Genomic DNA, 18787 nt, shown 5'->3' on the forward strand with positions numbered 1-18787 from the left:
AAAAATTATTATAACATTGAAAATAGTTATTTTCCTAACAAGTGCAGAAAGTCATTCTTTTCCGCACGCGACTGCAGTTTGCCGAACGACGCGAAGCGGGAGTTCGGCAAACTCAAGTGCGGAAAAGAGACAAGCAGTCAAGTGCGGAAAAGAGACTTTCTGCAAGAGTTAGGAACAATATTTTTTCTAAGAGTATTTAAAAAATTATCAAATCTTAATCAATTAATTTAATTAATATGAAAATACATACACAAATTAATTCTTTGACAATGTTGTCAAAACCAAACTTTCAATATAATTAGTTAGCATGACGACGATCTTGGCTTCCATGACGACGATTCAAAACGACTGTTATTGTCTACCGATTTGACTTTCGAATATTATGTCAAAATAATTTTATTTCATCGATTATCGCGTTAATTTCATTAAAACAGGAACACAATAAGATGTATTTGAAATAAATCAGTAAATGATATCTAAATATTAGTTTATTGCATGTTTTGTAATTACTTTAAGGCCATGTTAACATATCTAAATTAACATGCGTGCGGAAAAGTAAAACCGCGTGCGGAAAAGTAACACGCGTGCGGAAAAGTAACACGCGTGCGGAAAAGTGAAACTTTCTAAACTAAAATGCGTGCGCGAAAGTAGACATTTTTGCACGCTCGTAGAAAAAATTAATTATATCATCCTTTGCGAAAATAAAAATAAAAATAAAATATAGTGGTGTACATAAAGAGACGGAACAATGTTCATCCCGAATAGTTTAATTCACTTACACTTCTATTAGTGGATGTTATACAGTTTAATAATGTGTATAGATTACTGACTATAGTGTCTAACCTATCGCTTAGTGTACCGAAATGTTATATTAGACAAGGCGAAAACGGCGGGTCCGTTGGGAAAAATATTCCCAGTGATTTTTTTGCATAATCACATTCGTGAGACATCCCAGAATAAGATTCAAGAAGTCACCCACGTGAAAAGTGGTTCAATTTTTTTTAACAATTTTTTAAATCAAATTGCAAAAATCAATATTTTTGGCTCGGACAATTTTTTGTAGGTTTTTTGGACCATTCTGGATAGAAAAGGTCTCTTATAATTTTTCTCTAAAGTTGATCGTTTTCCAGTTAAAAGCAATTAAAATTAAAAAAAAAAAACGAAAAATGGCGATTTTTAAGACTTAATAACTCAGTTAAAAGTTATTAATATGAAAGTCAGAAAGTGACTAAATCAAAGTTTAATGCCCCCCACAAGATCCGGAAGAAATTTTTGTCATTATTTTATTACTAAGCTGTTATTTTTAAGTAATAATAATGAGCGCCATGCACGTGGTAGGCGGCCGTAAATGTGAGTGCAAGTAAGATGCACAATTGGACTGCCGGAGTGGCATCTCTCTCGCACTCAGCATTTACGGCCGGCTACCACGTGCATGGCGCTCAATATTATTACTTAAAAATAACAGATTAGTAATAAATTAATGACAACAATTTCTATTTCTTCAGGATCTTGTAGGGTGGGCATTAAACTTTGATTTAGTCATTTTCTGACTTTCATAATAATAACTTTAACCGAGTTGTTAAGCCTTGAAAATCGCCATTTTTCCGTTTTTTTCAATTTTAAATTGATTATAACTCGAAAACGATCAACTTTGAGAAAAATTATAAGAGACCTTTTTTATCCAGAATAGTCCAAAAAACCTACAAAAAAATTGTTCGGGCCAAAAATAATGATTTTTGCAATTTGATTAAAAAAAATTTGTTAAAAAAAATTTGGTCCACTTTTCACGTGGGCGACTTCTTGAACCTTATTCTGAAATGTCTCACGAATGTAATTATGCAAAAAATTTTATGGGAATATTTTTCCCAACGAACCCGCCGTTTTCGCCTTGTCTATATAGAAAATAGAAATATTATTCTCATGTACTCTAATTTGTAGCGAATTTTGTCTGTCACCTATTTATCTGGGCTTTCCATACCTCAAAATAAAATTTTCTACCAATGATTTGTCTACTGTTTCGACTTGTTTATTGTTTAGAATAATATATCTCTCGCATTTTTAGATTTATTTGCATAGTATTTTCCCAAAAAAATCATGTGCTTAAAAATGTGTTCCTTTAATTTTGTTGAGCTTTGTATAATATAAGTAACTATGTACTTTTTGCAAGACATAAGAAGAATTTAACTCTATTTATTCAAAGCTTCAAATCAATTTATGATTATCGTTTAATGATTTGTTCTCCACCTTAAAACATCAATATATTTTAATGATAATATAAATTCACCAGCAATGTATAGCTAACATAAAATTAAATGCATTTGACAGCCAAAGTTTTTTTATTAAAATCTTCAGAAAATATTATAATTTTATGAAATAACAATCAATCTTAGCTCCTGCGCCCATGCTGCAAATAAAAGAAATTACGATCCAACCCAACCCAGTTATGAATATATAAGTGGAAAAGTTTTCAACAAACGTCTAAAAAATGAACGTGCCGAGAACCGGATCAGGACCTTCTCACGTAAATCTGCTGGGCAATTTTTCTCCAACAATCTGAACAAAAGTCAAATAAATTTTGCATGAGGCCTAACCGTCAACTAAGCCGTAGAGTAGGTAGAGAGAAATAAGCTCACCAATCACTGTTAAATAGTTCAGTGAAAGTTTTTGAGTCAGAGGTTTGAAAAAGTTTGTATGAATGCAGCTTGATATTTTTTAATTCCTACAAGTGGTGAGTAAAGTAAAGTTGAGAACTGGTGCAATTTAAATAAAAAACAGAGAGCCGTATAATAACTAATGAAAATTTATTTTGAATTACTACCAGAACTTTGAAATTAATAAAAATGATAAAAAGTGTCGACAAAAAGAGCTCCATAGATTTTTATTAGTCTATTATAAACGACTGCACAACTCGAGTATCTCAAACATGGAAGTCTATAGGAAACCTCAGAAAAAATCACAAAGTAACAGGGAGATTAAACTCTATAAGTCAGAATAAGAACAATATTACAAATCCCTATTGACGAAGGTAAGACCACATGAATGTGAAATAAATTACAGAGACTTCCAAAAAAAAATGACAGAAAATAGAATAGTATAAATAGCAAGAAAAAAATCGCTAAGTGGAAGAAGATCATTGGGACGACCAGGGAAAAGATTGTCAGACAATGTAAATTGAAGCTAAAAACCGAAGTAAAACAGGTATTGAGCCTGTTTATAAAGAACGAACGAGAAGAAGAAGACTTCAGAACAGATTTAATAGGGCTTTTCATTTACGGTCATTTGTTTTGAGCTTCTGTCATATGTCGTATAATCCGTGTATATTAATATTATACAAAAATTATACAACATATGACAGAAGCTCGAAACAAATGACAATCGATGAAAAGCCCTATTAGTCCAGAAAGCCACTGCGCATCCGCTAGGAAAAATATTCCGATTCGGATTTTTGCACAATCTTAAAAGGACCCCTTTTAACAAATTTGCATGTTGCCAGGTCGAAAAGTGGGTCAACATTTTTTTAAACGTTTTTTTTTGTTTTTTTCCTAAAATTATTTTTTTTGCACCGAACAAAGTTTTTTTAGGTTTTTGGATCATTTCAAACAGAAAAGGTCTTTAGTGACTTTTCTCTAAAATTGATAGTTTTTGACATATAAGCGATTAAAAATTTAAAAATTGCGAAAACGTCAATTTTTAACCCTTAGAAACTAGGTGAAAAACTGAACATATCGATGTTGCCAAGATAAGAAGATATTCTTTGAACGTCGGTTGATGAAATCCCGAAGAGTTTTTTTGCAATACAATATCGAAAACCTCTTTGTTTTTTAAATGCCAATCAAGCGGGAGCTTGATTGGCAACCGTTGCATGTATATGTAACATGCGTAAATATATGTGCGGAAAAATATTTCGATTCAATTTTTTTTCATTATCTTTGGTGAAATTTGTATGTTGCCAGGATCAAAACGTAAATTTTTTTTTAAAGTTTGTTCTTTGTTTTTTCTAAAACTAATTTTTTTGCGTCGGATTGTTTTAGGTTTTTTGGATCATTGCAAATAGAAAATATGTTAAGTTACTTTTCTGTAAATGTGATAGTTTTCGAGATATAAGCGATTGAGAATTTAAAAATTGCAAAATCGGCCATTTTTAACACTCAAAAACTATGTAAAACACCAAAATTTCAATGATACCCAAGGCACGTAGATATTCTAAGAATATCGATTGATGAAGTCCCGAAGAGCTTTTTGCAATACAATATAATTTTTGCGCCCTTTGTTTTTTAATTGCTAATCAAGCGGTCGCTACACTATTTTTAACCGTTGCATGTATACAACATTGTATGTAATATGCGTAAATATATGTGTGGAAAAATATTATGATTCTATTTTTTTTTCACCATCTTGCTTAAAAAGGTTCCCTATTAACAAATTTAAATGTTGTCAGGGTCAAAAATGTGCCAAAAAAATTTTAAACAATTTTTTTAACCTTAAAATGTTCTCCGATTACATACAATCTACACATGCAACGGTTGAAAATAGTGTCGCTTCCGCTTGATTAGCAATTAAAAAACAAAGGGGTTTTCGATATTGTATTGCAAAAAGCTCTTCGGGATTTCATCAATTGACATTCTAAGGATACGTATATTCTATTGATATTCTACGTACCTTGGTATCATTGAAATTTTTGGTGTTTCACATAGTTTTTGAGGGTTAAAAATGGCCGATTTTGCAATTTTTAAAATTTCAATCGCTTATATCTCGAAAACTATCACATTTACAGAAAAGTCACTTAAGGTCTTTTCTATTTGGAATGGTTCAAAAAACCTAAAAAAAAATTGTCCCATACAAAAAATTGGTTTTAGAAAAAAAAAAACAAACGTTTAAAAAATTTTTTGACTTTTTGATCCTGGCAACATACAAATTTGTTAAAAGGGGATATTTTCAAGCATAATGGTGAAAAAAATTGAATCGAAATATTTTTCCGCACATATATTTACGCATGTTACATATACATGCATCGGTTGTCAATCAAGCGCCAGCTAGATTGGTAATTAAAAAACAGGGGTTTTCGATATTGTATTGCAAAAACTCTTCGGGATTTCATCAGTCGATGTTCAAAGAATATCTTCTTACTTGTCAATATCGAAATTTTTAGTTTTTCTCATGGTTTCTGAGGGTTAAACTTGGCCGATTTCGCAATTTTTAAATTTTTAATCGCTTATATGTTAAAAACTATCAACTTTAGAGAAAAGTCACTAAGACCTTTTCTGTTTGAAATGTTCCAAAAAACCCAAAAAATCTTTGTTTGATGCAAAAAAAATTAAGGAAAAACACAAAAAAAAAACGTTTAAAACAATTTTGACTCACTTTTCGATCTGGCAACATGCAAATTTGTTAAAAGGGATTCTTTTAAGATTGTGCAAAAAATCCGAATCGGAATATTTTTCCTAGCGGATGCGCAGTGGCTTTCTGGACTATATAGATGAAGACGAAGTACAGCCAATCATTGTGGACGACATAATGATATTCCCACTGAATTAATAAAACTAAGACCGTCAGTATTAATAGAATTATAACAATAGAACACTGAAAATTGTTGATTTTAATATTTCCATAAAATTTATTATAAATTATTGTCACAACAGCTGTTTCAGCAGAGTGCCTTTCTCAAGTGATTTATTTTTGTCTGTACTTTAAAATCTCTAACTGAAAAATTTGAGCAGTGGGGAGCTCTTTGTCGCAAATTGGTCATTTAGAATTATATCTGTATTTTTTAATTTATTAATTTCTATGGATTGTAATAAAGATAGCTTAATGCCATTATTTTGATTATAAAGAATTTCATACTGCTCATTAAACGTATGATTATGATCTAGCAGGTGAGGTCATCATCATCACGTAGCGCTACAACCCTGGGTGGGTCCTGACTGACTGTACAACTTTTTCCAATTTGTTCGGTCTGTCATCAACCTAGGATCAAATGTAATGTTAATTTTCCGGAGATCTGATTGAATGTTCTCTCCATCGCATTCTGGGACGTCCAAGTGGTCTTTTACCTGTAGAAATCTTCTCCCATCAAAGTCTTACAGGTCTCTCGTTATGAAGTATATGCACGTGACCTGCCCATCTTAGTCGCTGTGATTTAAATTCGTGGACAATATCGGCTTCATTGCAGAGTGCTTTTAATTCGATATTAGTTCTGATCTTATACTGGTTTGTGGTTATGTCGTGGTGTGGTCCGAAAATATTTCTAAGTATTTTTCGTTCAAAACGTCTGAGCTTTGGTCATGGTTCACGTTTCGCATCCATCTGTTAGTACAGGTCTGACAATGGATTTATAGATTTTAATATTTGAACTTGTAAAATGTTTGATTGTATAAGCTTATCTAGTGCGAATAGATAGCGATTTGCCGATTGGATTCTATCTTTTATTTCTTCAGTAACATCGTTGTCAGCTGTCATTATGGGCCCCAGATACTTAAAATGTTGTACTCTTTCTAAATTGAAGGTGTTGACCGTCACATTTTGTCCTATCCTGTCTCTTCGTGTCGTTCTATTTATACACATATATTTCGGCTTCTCTTCATTAATCCTCAGCCCTACTTCACTTGTTGCTCCTTCCACCTTGTTGAAAATGTCTTTCATGGATAGGATGGAGTCTCCAATGAGATCAATGTCATCTACGTATTCTAATTATAGCTTGGGACCTTGAACTGATAGAAATTCTGTTTTTATTTCGGCCGACCTCATGGCTTTCTCTAATACATGGTTAAAAAATAGTGGAGATAACGCATCACCCTATTTGAGTCCACTGTTAATTTAAAAGCTGGTACACAGTTTATTATTTACACGTACTTTAGATATTCCAACCTCCGTAGAGACTTTAGTCATCCGAATGAGTTTCTTTGGTATTGAGAACTCCGCCATGGCATTTCATACTTGGCTTCTTTCTACGCTGTCATATGCCTGTCGAAAGTCTATGAAGAGATTGTGTATGAGTCTGTTATACTCCCATCCCTTTTCTAGAAGCTGTCTCAGCGTAAATAGTTGATATATTGTTGATTTGTTTGCCCTAAAACCGGCTTGATATTGGCCTAGGAAATTATCAGCATAAGGGGTTAGTCTACTAAGAATGATGTTTAACAGGATTTTATATGCCGTGTTTAGGAGTGAAATTCCTCTATAATTCAGGTGAAGTGCGTACGTAGAATCAAATCTGTTTTCTATTGTAGTAGGTAAGTCCTTTTATGTTCTGCTATGCGTTTGTCATAGGCTCTGCCAGTTTGATCGATGTAAGTTATTGGACAGTCCGCACATGTCAGTTTGTATACACCACTCTGTAATTGCTTTTTCTTTTGACTCTTATTGTTCTTAATTAATGTATTTGTCTAAGTTGTTGTTCGTTCTAAAAGCTGGTGGTAGAACTATAAACTATCTTCTAAACTATTTTATTTCCTATTTTACTATATACAGTCGAACCCGCTTATTGGAATAGCCGTCGTGCCAAGAAAAAGTATTCCTATAACAGGGATATTCTAATAACCGATCATATAAGCCTAGTAAAAACGTTTTGGGACCTCAAATTTCTATTGGTTAAACCGGGATATTCCTTTAACCGGTATTCTAATAAGCGGGTTCGACATATTTTACTATGCACATTTTATTCACGGATTTTAGAAATTTAAACACATCCATTTATTATGTTTATAAAATAAATTAGATGCCTTTAAAAGATAAATCTTCTCGTGGCCAAGTTGTGTAAAAAAAGACATTAAGTTGATGAAAACTTGGGCGTCCTCCAGTTTAATAAATTCTCCGAGACGATGGCCCTTGTAGATTATTTTAAAATCCTTTATTTTATAATCTGCATCTGGTTCATTGTTTGGAGACAAGCTTTGTTTTAAGTAAAAAAGGATGTATACGCTATACGGCTGTACGCTCACAATGGTATGTATCTATGCAAGGATTACTAGTAGTTTTGGTAATTTTTACGTTGAAATAAAAACATATTTTTCATATATCTAAATATAAAAGCAACTGAAGTTATTGAGTCAAATAGGCGACTAAATGAAGCAATAAATCTACCACCTCTTTGAAGTTATACGAGTCTCAGTGTCCATGAGATTGTGCAATCTCAATCAAATTGTCCATGCTTAGAATAGTATGGACACCGAAGGAAATGAACACCGAAATATTGCCAGAAATAGTCAAAGAATCCGAAATAATCAACACAATAAAAATAAGAAACTTGCAATCAAACACATTATACACACAGATTTGGCCAACTCCGAAAAATAGCGTAACGCGGAGCAGTTCGGGTCGGTGGTCTATCTATCTCTCTCAACTGGCGCTTAGCTTTCTCTCTTTAGCATATGATGTGTCACTGTCGTTCCATTACTTCCACCTCTTGGTAGATACGCTCACACTCGCAGGACAGACAAAGATAGCTAGACCTCCGTACTTGATATCGACGTTACACCCCGATGCATTGCTTAGCATATCCCTAGCCAGATCTATTCTTGACATATCTCTGGTTACAATATCTGGGACACGTAGAGAGGGAACAGCGATATGAAATGCTAAGTCTGATAATACAGGAAAATATTAGAGGTGGAAGGAATATAGGAAGAAGGCGAGTCTCGTGGTTGAAGAATTTAAGGATTTAAGGAACTGGTTAAATACAGTTTTATATAACTGCAGAGGTGTTTGCTGCACTCTCTGATTGGACTAGAATAATGATGCGGCTGTAGTTTCATGTTGCAACGAAATTGAAAATGGTTATTCATTTTTGATTTGTGTTTACTCTGGTCGGAGTACGAAGGGAACCATTCTCGTTGGAACTTTACCGCGCTGAGCAGATGGGACGTGAATTATAAATTGTAAAATTCCCTCATCTTCCTTGGTCTCAGCATTCGTTATGGCTTGCAAATTGTAGAAGCCTCGGATGTGTTACCAGAGAAGGTTCCCATTGTTTTCAATCTGGTAGGATGTAAAGTAACATCTTTTGATGTTGTTTTATGTGCTACTAGATTGAAAACTTATTCTTTTGCTAGCAGTTGCCGCTAGGGCATCCCTGCCATTTCGTTCGTTGCAATCCGTAACTGCACGTCGGGGTTTGTCCTGGTTGGGTCAGAGAGAGCAGCATATGTGCCTCCTGATGTGCGACCAATAGATTTCGAAACCGGTATAGGTGCTTGCTGCACTCTCTAATTGGACTGGAATATGAGTCAACTTGTAAACCCCTCTTAAGAGCATCTGTCAAAAAATCAAATGTTATAAGACCCAATTCTGTTGATTTTTTGGATGTAAATCCAAATTATTGGGCCCCTATAATTGGCGAGCAGTCATAACTTAAATAACCTTAAATAATGCTCTCAAAAACTTTAGGAATAGCACTAAGAATAGAAATGGGACGATAGTTACCTATAACCGATTTTCGACCTGATTTATATATTGAAGTGACATAAGAGTTTTTCCAGTAGTTCTGGAAATTCCCCTGTTAATAGAGACTTATTAAATATAGAAAAACGTGGGCTCGATAATATGAAGCTGAATATTTTAAACATCGACGCTGTCAAGCCAAAACGGCATAAACGACATTAACTTGATTTTTCAGGAAACACAAAAAACTGATTATTTTTATTTTTACCAATTCTGCTTATCTGCACAGTGATTCAAAAAAATTGGTGATTTTTTTTTCAAATTTTAATATATTGTGAACATTAATGTGGCTGAAAATACTGTCTGAAATAAATTAAAAACTATAAAATGGCGCTTATGTCCAATCAAGATATAACATTGGTGAATATGCCAAACTTACCTCTGGCGTTTGTGTCGATCGCATCGTTGTAAGGTTAGTCAATATGGCGCTTAAAAGGGATATATGCCATTAATGAAAAAAGAAACGAAAATCAAAAATTGTCGTTTATGCCAACTAGAAAAATGATGAAATTACGAAGATTTTTGATAGGGTTTATTTTTTATTAATCAAAAATACATTCTAATTTAAAAACAAAACCTTAAATTCTTTAAACATGTTTTGGTGCTAGGATGAAATACTTAAAAGTAAATATGAAATACTTAAAAGTGGATATCTAATAATAAGTAGTGGATTCTAATTCATAATCACTGTCATTGGTTCAACATCCGTATTGATTTGATTGCTTGTATTTTCCTTATTTTGATCACTACTTATACCGGCATCCAAACCATTATCTGCTGCTAAGTTGAAACATGATGTGAGATCGTGACTAAATATTTCTTCTTCTACTGCAACGTCTGGTGGTTCCTCAAAGCTGATAATGTCACTGCTAAAAGCTTCTGCAATGTTGGCATTATAAATGCCATAAACCTTTAAGGGAAATATAGGGGATTATTGTCAGTCAGTATATCATTTTGTACTGATTCGGTATATGTTTTATTTTCATTTAGTAAGGCCATTATTTTTTTACTTCTGCTATACATGTGCAACAAAAAAATGGCATAAACGCCAAAAATCGATCGCCATTTTTAGCTATATAAAATTAATTTTAACTCTATGCTGTAATACAAAATGAATTGTTCATCACACTAGTGCAAAGTTACAATAGAATATTTTAAAATAAACTTTTTATTTGCGCAATTTTTAAATAAGAAACCTGCATAAGAATACCATTGAGGAATGGCACTTGTGTCAACCACGATGTAAATATGTGGTTTTGGCATAAACGCCTCATAGTTTTTAAAGAAATGCAGTGTGTTTGCGCTTCAAAAATCAATACAAATTGAAAATATTGCAAAGGTAGATAATACCATGTTACTTATCCATAAAAATTGTAAAAATACATACCTTTACTATTATTACTGGACCGAAATGTACACAATGATAATCTTACGGGCACTGGCGATTATGTCAATCGGTGTTCACGTAGGTGTTCACGTGCGTGACTAGACTGGCGTTTATAAAAATTTTAAACCTATATTACACCTATTTCACTTTTTCTGCGGTTATTCCGCGTTGACTGTCTGGTGCGGAAATTAAAATCCTATTTTTTAGTGCAGCTAACTAAAAAGTGGTCATTTTGGCGTTTATGCCGTTTTGGCTTGGCAGCGTCGACATAGTAGGGAAAATTCCATCAGGACCAGGACCGTTGTTGGTATTAAGTTCAGTTTTTCGTAGATTTTTGAAAGTTCAATGTGATAATTAGCCACATTAACCAAAGGTAAAATCTGTAATTGGTTTGTATAGACGGAATTGGTTTGTATAGACGGAAGAGAATTGGTTACCAAAAAGATTAGCAGTATCAATTCCATTGAAGGCAGTACGATCTCCAAGAGTCATTGTATTAGGTATAGAGTTATTTTCCCTTTTACTACTTACAAATTTCCAAAAGGATTTAACGTTATTAATAATAAAATGTTCGGTGCGTTGAATGTAATCGGCATAACACTCTCTTGATAAAAATTTACGTCTAGTTCTGAAGTTGCTAAATGCTGCATAACTTTCTGGACATCTTTTGCTCTTGTATATCTTGTGCGCTGATTTCTTCTCGTGAAGCAACTTCTTCAGCTCAGAGGAGTCCAGCATGGATATTTCTTATCACAGATTTTTTTTAGCGGAACAAAACGATCAAAGATGGAATAAAAAATGTCGTGAAATACAGAAACCATGTCAGAGAGCTCTTTTCCTTGAAGTGCACCATCCTAATTAATTGCTTCGAGGGAAGAACGAATTGGGAATTGGGAATTGGGACTAATAGTCAGCATGAAAAAAGTCATAATAATACTCTTCACTAGATGAATGATCATTTGTGATTTTGAATGGCAAACTGCATTCAAGCGGAGGATGATGTGTGTCCACTGGAATTAAAGTGTCGATAGCCTTCAACACATCAATACCCAATGGAGATAAAATGAGATCAAGCGTAACTTCTCTATCGTTGGTCATTTCGTTGGTCTGGAAGAGATTGAAAAAAGCACAGATATTGGATATAGTTTTAATATAATCAGCTTCGGATTGTGTAGCTGTAGGCTGAGGAGAAGCAACGGAACAATAATCATCGACATCCCAAACTGCAGATGGAAGATTAAAATCACCCAATAGAAAAAGGTTTGCTCTATCGTATTGCTCGCTTATAGCTTATAGTAAAATGCTGAGTTGGAAGAAAACAACTGTCCTGGCTGCGTATTAGACAATGGAAAGGTCGAACGGTAGAGGAATTGTTTTATATAGCTGCCGACCGAGAAACATTTCATCAGCTTGTTAATACGAGGATAGCCAACGCTCGAAAACAATCACGGCACACAAAGAAGAAGAAAAAGACACCCAAATATAGATGCAAATACTACTTGTAGATAAGGGGTGTACTTTCTTAGATATTGATTAAGAAACTCTTCTACTGAATAATATGGTCTTTCAGATAGGCTTTTGTCTTTTTATGAAACTTGGGGAAACTGCTGCAGATTTCATTTAGGGAGGAAGATGGTTGTTTAGTTTTTTTGCAAAATATAATATAGATTTCTTTACTAACTCGGTGGACGGGATCGGTAAATAAACATCAAATATAGAATTTCTGGAGGAATAGTCATGAATAGGTCTTGCTGGAAACACATGTAGATGTTTACGAATTAAAGCAAACAGTTTTTAAAATATTATAAAGAAGGAAGTGTTCAAATTCAGTCAATTGGTTTGTATTGGTCATAAAATATTCTTGTTTTTAGAATTGTTTATTTTTCCCATTTTTTTAGTGAGTCTGCTTACATAATGCTGAATTTTTTTCATGTTTCTTAAAAAAAACGCCTCAAGGAAGTAATAGCTAATTGATAAATGTCTTGTAAAATACGATAGATCTTGTAAAATATCATATAATTTTAAATTCAAGAGTATTCAAGTAATTTTTTATAATAATCTTCAAACGCTAACAAAGTAGGTAGGTAACCAATAACGAAACAACAATCCTAAATAAAATTAAATCCCATTTGAAAAACAAGACAAACCACTATATTTTTCAAAACACGCTGAATAAATAAAGAGATACATACCCTCCTCTTCGATTTTATTGCCTCGATTTGCCTTTGTGTTTTTTCACCGATGGATCTCGATCCCCAGAGAACTGAACCCATCATCGTATAACAAATTGACATCAAAATCATGGGAATAACATATGTGATGACTAGAAACAGCATCTGATACCTAAAAACAAAAGGATTTATGTTTACGAACGGCAAGCACTATTATTCTTTTAATTTCTTAACGTTGGTATCTTTAATCAACAGCGAGTCTAGTTATATGAAGGTTTTTAGACCTACCAATTCTAAATTGTCAATTTTTATTTTTAGGTGAATAAATAATTACATTCACAATTACCGTTAAGGATCAAAAGTATCGGGTGTCCCAATAAGAATGGCTCTCGGCCATATCTCAGGAACCGTTTATAGAACAGCTTTGGGAAAATATATTTATAATAAAAGTTGCCTTAGGAAAAGCCTGGAAATTATTTTCATAACTGTGAGTCCACCGCTAGAGGGCGTAATTAAATATCAAAAATTAAAAAATCAAAATTTTACAAAATTTGCCTAATGAAAGGGGACTGAAAATCCGATCATAGTATTCTTCATAAAACTCTGCGCATATTTGATTTCACAATTTTAAGTCTACCTTTGCAAATAAGAGGTGGGGGTGAGTGGGAACCTTGTTGTGAAAAAATGGCTTTAAATCCGGTTGTGCTAAATTGATTTTTGCAAACTTGATCTTGTTGAAAACAGCTCTTTTTCGTCAATGTAAGAGTTATAATTTTGAAACTGTCTAATAACTAATATGTCAGCTAGAAGGCGTTATTTAATTATTTTCAGAAATCTAATTTTCTTTGGAAAATATTAAATACAAGTATGCATTTTTCATCCTGTATTACAACATTAGACCAAATTAGCAACAGGACAGCGAAAACCGCATGTCGATACCTTTTTTGTATCTCGAGATATCTTAAGAAACGTGTAAATTTTAAACATAACTGTTACTGTCACCGGTAAACGACGTTAAGGAAATCAAAGTGGAAATAAAACAAGTAGTGTGCTATGGAAGAAACAAATTTTCACATTCAAACAGTTTCCAGATGTCAACGTATATAATGAATTAAAACAACAATAAGACACACAACACTAAAATATGTATAAAAAAAATAAAAAACTACTTAGTGACGATCTAAATGTTCAAATTGTTGCCCATCATTTTCGATCCAAGCATTTACTCTTTCAAGAATAGATTGAAGAACAGTCTCAATTTCTGCTTTCGAAATGCTTTGAATGGCATTTCGTATTCTCTGAACCATCTTTTCTTGAGTAGTGGGCCTAGTTGCAAAAACAACGTCTTTAATCCATCCCCATAAATATAAATCTAAAATTGTTAAAAATCCACAAGGAGAAGAAAATGTTTTTCCTGTAGTTGGCTGTATACCATCAATCACAAAATTGGGAAAAAATCCTTTGTAAAAGGTATACAATTTTTTATTAAAATCCCTTTAAAGGGCTACATCACAACAAAACGTTTTCGATTTTTATAAAAAATCATCATTAGTGTTAGATCTAAAAATAAGTATATCCGATTTAATAAATATAAAGTTGGTATTTAAATTTTGACTAAGGTTAGAGCAAGTTGGTTATACTTACAAACTGGATGCTAGCTGAGCTACAAAACAAAAATATCTGGGTAGAAACCCTTTAAATATAATATAGATGCGTTAAAATTGCATACTTTAATAAAAAGCCTTATGATGACCATCATAAGGCTTTTTATCATTATGTTATCATCGGCTTGTCGAAAATCTACAAGAATTTTATAGATATCTATGTCGTGCTCCCAGGCTTTAGCTAATATTTGTTTCACGTTGAACAGCTGGTCAATAGTAGACCGTCCTGGTCGGAATCCGGCCTGGTATTCCGACTCACAAGATGATGGAACTCCTCACAAGAGAAAATCAAGCTCTTTATAAATACGCGTTTGACAAGTTTGGCTATAAGTGCTGTTGGTCGTGGAAAGGCCAAATTTTTGCAAGTGTCGGTGGTGAAAAGAAACAAATCACGAGTTTGGATATGAGAGACTAAATCATAATTTAACCAGTGAGTAAAAAAATTTTTCCACCTACCTCTACCGAAAGTATACTTTTCCGTACCTGATTGTAGGGAGCAAAGTTGTACTTTTCCTCCCTAGGGAGGAAAATATTTTTCCTCCCTAGGGAGGAAAAGTAAAAGTGACGTCATGGTATTTCATTCATGAAATATAACTTATTGACGTCCTGTATAATATCTATTTTCTATTACGAAGTATCTAGACATTTTAACGTTTATTTATAAAACATCCTGTATTCTGCAGAATGGTAAAAAACAGTAAATTGTTATTTTGATTTAACAATGTTTACATTAATAATTTGACTTATATTTGACAGTTGACAGTTATATTGTACCTACTTGTTGTTTTAGTTCTAATAAATTTTGTTGGTTAGTTACATAAATAAATTAAGTAAAAATGAAAAAATGACTTGTTATTTGAGGAAGGTGGAAAACCCATATGTATAACATGGGAGTAAAGTGCTTTTTCCTCCCTTGAATGATTACTGCCCTCCGCTACGCGTCGGGCAGTAAACTTCATTCTCGGGAGGAAAATTTACACTTTCCTCCCTTGTTATACAAATAGCTATATTTGTTGATTTCTTGCTATTAACAAAAAGTTGAGCTGTGGGCCCAACTATGTGCCATTTTTGACAATCAAAAACACAAACTTTACGTAGAGTCCTAGTTTTTTTTTGTTTGTTTTCCCATTAATTACTTGTTTCTGTTTATTTATTATTGTAAAAATAAATGTACAGTTCTACAAATTTAAATATTATGCCTCTACCTATTAGTGCGATATAATTATTATTCTCATATTAAATTAGATATAAATAAATTCTTCTTTTTATATTATGATTACTTTTGGTCATATTAATGTAAGATCACTGACTGCACATTTTATTGAATTCAAAAACTGTGTTCTCTTAAAAAAATTTGATGTACTAGCAGTTAGTGAAACTTGGCTTACAAATTTCATTACCGACAAGGATATAGGTATAGATGGGTATAATGTGATAAGAAGGGATGGAAATGGAAATGGGGGAGGTGTGGCATTCTATGTTAGATCTCAAATTAAATATAAAGTTCTACAAACAAATAATAACAGTATTGAACACCTTTGCTTGGAATTGTTCGTAAGTAATAAATCGTATGGATTCTGTGTTGTATACAAACCACCTAAATTTAATGTCCGACATTTTTTTGATGAGTTTGAGAATATTCTATCTGACGTTTTGCCGTTGATTGAAACATTTTATTGTACTGGTGACTTCAATGTTAATTTGTTAAATACTGATTGCCCTGATACTAGAGTTGTCTGTGATTTTTTTGAAACAATGGGGTTACATCAAGTCATAGATCAGCCGACTAGAATTACATCTAGTACGGCAACCCTAATTGATTATATTTTAACTACAAAACGAAGAACAATTCTTGATGTTGTCGTGGAATGTGTTGATTTTAGTGACCACGAGTTGTTGATATCTAATATAAATATAGAGATTAAAAAGAAAGAAATTGTTTATAAGACTGTAAGAAACTTTAAGGCGATAAATCAGACCGTATTCTATGAGGAATTACAATCTCTACCGTGGCGAAATATTTTTGATATTGAGGGTCTTGATGATAAAGTCGAGTTTCTTACCAATAATATAATATGCTTACTGGATCGTCATGCTCCCTATGTAACCTATAAAATTTCGAAAAATTATGCACCATGGATGACTGACACTTTACGTATTATGAAAAAAGAAAGGGACAAAGTATTGAGTTTATACAAGAAATACAAAAACATCCAAACTTGGGAGGAATACAAATCAATTAGAAATATGTTTACTTTAGCTGTCAGAAGAGAAAAAAGGCTTTCTATTCAAAAAAATTGGATAATAAAAACGGGAAGGATCTTTGGAAATCCTTAAAAGTTATAGGTCTTGGTAGGGAAACTCAAAACAATACGCAACTGTCAGAAAATTTAAGTGATATTTCGGCAATGAATGACTACTTTATAAATTGTGTTCTCAACATGAATCCTAATTTAACACTTAAAAACTTTTATAGTCATAATTGTCGTGTGGACGTGGAAGCAAATTTTTCATGTGTTGAAGAAAGTGACGTTTTAAATGTTATTAAAAGTATAAAGAGTGCTGCTACCGGATATGATAAAATAAATATACTAACAATTAATATGTGCCTTCCCTTTTTATTGCCTTATTTGACACACATTATTAATGCTTGCATTCTAAGAGCCGAGTTCCCGTCAATGTGGAAAGTTGCAAAAATTATACCGGTACCGAAAACAACTAATCCGACAGGATATAACGAAATCCGACCAATTAGTATACTGCCCACTTTCTCAAAGATACTAGAGAAAATTCTAAATCAGCAACTACAGGTTCACTTGAGTCAACATAAAGTTCTACCAGAAAATCAGTCTGGTTTCAGAAGGGATCACAGCTGTACTAGTGCCTTGTTAAAGATAACTGATGACATATTTGATGCCTGCGATAATGGTTTAATCACAGTGCTGATACTTCTGGATTACTCGAAAGCATTTGATACGCTTGATCATTCGCTATTAACTTCAATGTTTAAGTATATTGGTATGTCTCAGCGGGCATCGGATATGATATCTAGTTATCTCAGTAATAGAAGTCAAGCTGTTCATTACAATGGTAGGACATCAAACTATCTTAATACAAATAAAGGGGTACCACAGGGCTCTATTTTGGGTCCCAAATTGTTTAGTATTTACACTTCAAACTTTCCTGCAAACTTTCTCTCTTGTAACCAACACTATTTTGCTGATGATACTCAAATATATTTATCTTTTAAGCCTGATGAGTCTGAACAGGCAGTGGCAGCAATCAACTATGATTTAGAAAGAGTTTATCAGTTTTCGACTAGCCATTGTCTTCGACTTAATAACAACAAGTCGGTAGGCATAGTGTTTGGTTCAGCGGCGCGGAGAGAAATCTTTCTGAGAGACTTTGCTCACATGATCACCATCGATAATTCTTCAATAGAGTTTAAGGAAACTGTGAAAAACTTAGGTTTACATATAGATCAAAACCTAAGATTTGGTGGTCATGTGGCCAAGTGTTTGCAGAAAAGTTATTTGAACCTGAAGTTTTTATTCCAATCTCGTCATATATTTACTAAAAAATTAAAAAATATTGCTCTGTGATACTTTGGTGTTATCACACTTTAATTACTGTGATACCATTTATAATTCCTGTATCACAGAACGTGACAGTTATCGGATACAAAAAATGCAAAATTCTTGTCTGCGTTTGATACATGGTATCCGTAGATATCAAGCAATTAGTTACAAACTTAAAGAAACAGGGTGGTTAAGTATGAAACATAGAAGACATGTACATTCAGCTTGTCAATTCCAAAAAATTATTATTTTCAAAACCCCCCCGTATCTCTATAATAAAATAAAATTCCGTACTGATGTACACAATATTAACATAAGACATAAAAACACCATTTCTATTCCTTATCATCGTACACAGCAATACAAGCGGTCTTTTACATATCAAATAGCCCAAGTTATGAATAAATATACTAGTGGTACTAATTTTACTCAAAACAAATTTAGAAGGTTCGTTATTGAAAAATTAGGAAATATTGCATAGGTAGAGTTGGCTGACATGGTATGAGTAGAGCTTACATTCAAAGCGCATATTGGTAAACTAAAGTTAATTAA

At 33.1% G+C, this 18787-nt stretch overlaps 1 protein-coding gene across 1 annotated transcript in view; it reads right to left on the reverse strand.

The window, feature by feature from the left end:
• Window positions 1-18787, reverse strand: part of LOC126879895 (tachykinin-like peptides receptor 86C) — an 883727-nt gene that overhangs the window by 68527 nt on the left and 796413 nt on the right. The window contains exon 8 of the mRNA XM_050643239.1: window positions 13015-13165. Within this exon, the coding sequence (XP_050499196.1) occupies window positions 13015-13165 (151 nt within the window). The remainder of the gene's footprint in view (window positions 1-13014; window positions 13166-18787) is intronic.

Source organism: Diabrotica virgifera, chromosome 2, assembly GCF_917563875.1.
Source record: "Diabrotica virgifera virgifera chromosome 2, PGI_DIABVI_V3a".
NCBI lineage: Eukaryota > Metazoa > Arthropoda > Insecta > Coleoptera > Chrysomelidae > Diabrotica > Diabrotica virgifera.